The sequence below is a fragment of the Carlito syrichta genome, unplaced genomic scaffold (genome assembly GCF_000164805.1).
Source record: "Carlito syrichta isolate Samal-C Ts95f unplaced genomic scaffold, Tarsius_syrichta-2.0.1 Scaffold311524, whole genome shotgun sequence".
NCBI classification, from domain to species: Eukaryota; Metazoa; Chordata; class Mammalia; order Primates; family Tarsiidae; genus Carlito; species Carlito syrichta.
Window position 1 is genome coordinate 1 of NW_007255620.1, and position 5,200 is coordinate 5,200.

General features: G+C 53.7%; 1 protein-coding gene across 1 annotated transcript in view; it reads left to right on the forward strand.

Annotated features, from left to right (window-relative positions):
- The first annotated feature begins 213 nt into the window (after positions 1–213).
- The window catches only part of LOC103271292 (heat shock 70 kDa protein 1-like), a 17,142-nt gene continuing 12,155 nt past the window's right edge, over positions 214–5,200 (forward strand). The window contains 2 exon segments of the mRNA XM_021717925.1: positions 214–1,965; positions 1,968–2,304. Coding sequence (XP_021573600.1) covers positions 411–1,965; positions 1,968–2,304 — 1,892 coding nt within the window. The 5' untranslated portion in view covers positions 214–410.

Below are 5,200 nucleotides of genomic sequence, written 5' to 3' on the forward strand. Positions count from 1 at the left end.
TCCAGTGAATCCCAGAAGAGTCTGGAGAGTTCGGCGGAGGGCGGGACCCTGGCCTCTGATTGGTCCAATGAAGCACGGGGGCAGGACCGGAGGCGAAACCCCTGGAATATTCCCGACCTGGCAGCCTCGACGAGCTCGTTGATTGGCTGAGAAGGGAAAAGGCGGGGTCTGACCTTGAGTTATAAAAGGGGTTGAGCGCGCAGTTTTGGAAACAGCGAGCCCCAGGGGGTCTGCGACCGAAGTCCCGTTTCCCGAGAGCGAGTCGCGGCAGCACCCCGGCGAATCTGCGCGGTACCGACTCCGGCGAGTTCAGTTTCCAGCTTTCAGAAGGGACCGAGCGCCTGTTGCTGATCCCGTCCGCCGTTCTCCGGCCCGCGTCTGAGAGCAGAACCCGGGAGCAGGGCACCGACATGGCCAAAACCACGGCGATCGGCATCGACCTGGGCACCACCTACTCCTGCGTGGGGGTGTTCCAGCACGGCAAGGTGGAGATCATCGCCAACGACCAGGGCAACCGCACCACGCCCAGCTACGTGGCCTTCACGGACACCGAGCGGCTCATCGGGGATGCGGCCAAGAACCAGGTGGCGCTGAACCCGCAGAACACCGTGTTTGACGCGAAGCGCTTGATCGGCCGCAAGTTCGGCGACCCGGTGGTGCAGTCGGACATGAAGCACTGGCCCTTCCAGGTGATCAACGACGGTGACAAGCCCAAGGTGCAGGTGAGCTACAAGGGGGAGACCAAGGCGTTCTACCCCGAGGAGATCTCGTCCATGGTGCTGACCAAGATGAAGGAGATCGCCGAGGCGTACCTGGGCTACCCGGTGACCAACGCGGTGATCACCGTGCCGGCCTACTTCAACGACTCGCAGCGCCAGGCCACCAAGGATGCGGGGGTGATCGCGGGGCTCAACGTGCTGCGGATCATCAACGAGCCCACGGCCGCCGCCATCGCCTACGGGCTGGACAGGACCGGCAAGGGGGAGCGCAACGTGCTCATCTTTGACCTGGGCGGGGGCACCTTCGACGTGTCCATCCTGACGATCGACGACGGCATCTTCGAGGTGAAGGCCACGGCCGGGGACACCCACCTGGGCGGGGAGGACTTCGACAACCGGCTGGTGAGCCACTTCGTGGAGGAGTTCAAGAGGAAGCACAAGAAGGACATCAGCCCGAACAAGCGGGCCGTGAGGCGACTGCGCACCGCCTGCGAGAGGGCCAAGAGGACCCTGTCGTCCAGCACCCAGGCCAGCCTGGAGATCGACTCCCTGTTCGAGGGCATCGACTTCTACACGTCCATCACCAGGGCGAGGTTCGAGGAGCTGTGCTCCGACCTGTTCCGGGGCACCCTGGAGCCCGTGGAGAAGGCCCTGCGCGACGCCAAGCTGGACAAGGCCCAGATCCACGACCTGGTCCTGGTGGGCGGCTCCACCCGCATCCCCAAGGTGCAGAAGCTGCTGCAGGACTTCTTCAACGGGCGCGACCTCAACAAGAGCATCAACCCCGACGAGGCGGTGGCGTACGGCGCGGCGGTGCAGGCAGCCATCCTGATGGGGGACAAGTCCGAGAACGTGCAGGACCTGCTGCTGCTGGACGTGGCGCCCCTGTCGCTGGGGCTGGAGACGGCCGGCGGCGTGATGACCGCCCTGATCAAGCGCAACTCCACCATCCCCACCAAGCAGACGCAGATCTTCACCACTTACTCCGACAACCAGCCCGGCGTGCTGATCCAGGTGTACGAGGGCGAGAGGGCCATGACCAAGGACAACAACCTGCTGGGGCGCTTCGAGCTGAGCGGCATCCCCCCGGCCCCCAGGGGCGTGCCCCAGATCGAGGTGACCTTTGACATCGACGCCAATGGCATCCTGAACGTCACGGCCACGGACAAGAGCACAGGCAAGGCCAACAAGATCACCATCACCAACGACAAGGGCCGCCTGAGCAAGGAGGAGATCGAGCGCATGGTGCACGAGCGGAGAAGTACAAAGCGGAGGACGAGGTGCAGCGCGAGAGGGTTTCGGCCAAGAATGCCCTGGAGTCGTACGCCTTCAACATGAAGAGCGCCGTGGAGGATGAGGGGCTCAAGGGCAAGATCAGCGAGGCGGACAAGAAGAAGGTGCTGGACAAGTGCCAGGAGGTCATTTCCTGGCTGGACGCCAACACCCTGGCTGAGAAGGACGAGTTTGAGCACAAGAGGAAGGAGCTGGAGCAGGTGTGTAACCCCATCATCAGCGGACTGTACCAGGGTGCGGGTGGCCCTGGGCCTGGCGGTTTCGGGGCTCAGGGCCCCAAGGGGGGCCCTGGGTCTGGCCCCACCATTGAGGAGGTGGATTAGGGGCCGTTACCAAGATTGTCATTTTTGTTTTGGTGATAGTTAAGACTCAAGACTTTGCATTTCCTTATATGTCTCCCATTTGTCAGTTCTCAACTTTCCATTTTGTTTACAATGTTAAAGTTAAAAACTTTTTTAGTGACGTTCTGAACTTGCTTCTTTTTTCCAGTATGTAAATATAGACAAATTTATACTGCCATATTTTGTCCATTTTCTTTGTAATGCACTGAACTCAGGCCATTTTTTTAGTTGGTTACCTCAAAGTAAATAAACAAAAAAATTCAAGGGGTTTCATGTGCCTATTTTGAGAATAGTATGGTCTGTATAGTTTTTTCTTCGTATAGTGTCTAAAGTTGGGTGACATTTTTGCCTCAAGTAAGGGCAGAGACGGGAGAAGTATTGCTATGTGGTGCCATGACCCGCATGGCTGCCTTGAGGGTTCCAAGAGAGAGTGGCGAGAGATTAAGAAATACACAGACACAAAGAAATAAAGAAAAGCTGGGGCCAGGTGGGATGCTTTCCTCTGATGGAGAAGTGGCCCCAAACTAGCTCAGCACGTTTATTTTATAATTAAGCACAAAGGAAGTTGGAAAGGATTCAAGGTCTGTGAGGGAGCTATAGTGGAATTTTATCGCTACCTAAATGGCAAGCTGTTCTGCAGTTATCTTGTTGTTGCTAAGACTTTATCTGTACTATGTGCACCCGGATGTGTGGGCATCTGAGACACCATTCTGTGTAGCAGGCTGTAACCATTGCTCTTTGGCTAAGATGCAGAGCAACCAAACAAGACCTTGCCTATGCTTGGGACCTTGCCTTGCTCAAGGTCTGCTACAGTGATGGTGCTCTTCCCCCCACATGTCTCCGGATGTGTGGGCTCTGAGACTCCGTTCCATGTAGCAGGCTGCAACCCTTGCTCTTTGGCTAGGATGCAGAGCAACCAGTGAGGCCTTGCCTACGCTTGGGGCCTGACCTTGCTCAAGGCCTGCTCTTTGGACAGTGCTCATTTGCTCCCCACATCTCATCAGCTCCCCACAATATGGTACTGTGAGGTGATCCATTTGTGTTAGGTAAATGTAACCCCTCAGTAAAACTTGTTTATTCTGAGTGGGTTAAGCCTGTGGGTCCAGAAAAAGTTAAAAACGCTTGGCAGTGTGTCCTCTAGGTCAGTACTGGGGTGGACCTGTGTGAGGTTGGCCTCAAGAGAGTCTGGTGGGTGGGAGGTGTTCCTGCAGAAGTGGGCAAAAAAGAAGAGGCAGTTAGGTGGGAGGGCTGTCCTCCTAACTTCTGTAGGTACATCTGAGATGTCAGGGACAGTGAAAAGGGTGGAGTACATGCCCTGGCTTGCTGAGTTATGCACAAATATGTTTGCTCTGATCCTTGGTTCTTATGAAATACAAGAGCTTTGCACCAAATGGAGTGACTCATACCTGTAATCCCAGCACTTTGGGAGTGTCAGGAGTTTGAAACCAGCCTGGGCAACAGCAAGACCCTGTCTGTACTAAATAAAGTGTAAAGGTTTGGCTTGATGCTTCTCTGTTCAAAGTTATTTCTGAGAAGATGTTACAATCAAAATGTTACATTCTTGGGTGTGCATGGTGGCTCATACTTGTAATCCTAGCATTTTGGAAGGCAGAGGTGAGAGGACTGCCTGAGCCCAAGGGTTTGGGACCAGTCTGGGCAACATGGCAAGACCTTGTCTCTACAAATCAAAAAGTGAGTTGGGCATGGTAGTGCGTGCCTGTAGTTCCAGCTACTTGGAAAGCTGAGGCGGGAGAATTGCCTGAACCTAGCAGGTCGAGGCTGCAGTGGCTGTGAGCATGCCACTGCACTCCAGCAACAGAGTGAGACTCCAACTAAAAGAAAAATTACATTTGTAGCAGTTATCACTTACATTTTAGGTACCCCAGTGAGGAGGAGTCCTCTAAGAGTATGGTACCTGAATAGTCCAAAGACCTCAATATTTGAGTACCCTAATGTACCAGGCAATAACTTTATGTGTTACTTTATTAATCTTCACTCCACCACACTTAATTTCATGGGTCAACATACTGGGAAATTTGTAAGTTACCAGCTTAACTAAAGGTACTTGAGGGTTGGGAAAAACATCAGTTCAACAAAAATGTAGAACCTGAATTCCAAGTTGGGACTTAGAGGTTTTTGCCATACTGTTCCAAGTACCCTGGGCTTTATTTATGCATGTCTGGTTCCAGGTTATGTTTCTACCCTAGGTTTTACAGCTACTTACCCGTTTTTCCTTTACTCTGTATAATCCTAAACAATTATGTCAGATAAACAATAGGTTTAGTCGGGCTCGGTGGCTCAGCCTGTAATCCCGCGCCTTTGGGAGGCTGAGGTCAGTGGATTGCCTGAGCCCGCGGGTTCGAGACCCACCTGGGCAGCGAGACCTCATCTCTACAATAAATAAAAAAATCAGCCAGGCGTGATAGCGCATGCCTGTAATTCCGGCTACTTGGAAGGCTGAAGCAGAAGCATCACCGGAGCCCAGCAGGCAAGGCTGCAGCAGCCACTGCACTCCAGTCTGGGCGACTGAGTAAGACTCCAACTAAAAAAAAATAGGATTGATGATGAAAGATTTGTATTTGTTAATTTAAAAAAGAGAGAAGGAAAATCCTCAGCGCTGCACCAGGAAGACCTGCATACGGACTTCCCTCCCATGCACTTTTTTCCCTAGAAGATGCTTCATGCCCTAGCTTATAGCATCCTAGAAGTAATTCCCTCCACTGCCTCCTTGTTGGAAAATGCCACAATCCTTAAAGCATGAGGAGCAAGCCCCTTTAAAAAATCACTTGTTGCGCCGGGCTCGGTGGCTCAGCCTGTAATCCCGCGCCTTTGGGAGGCTGAGGTGAG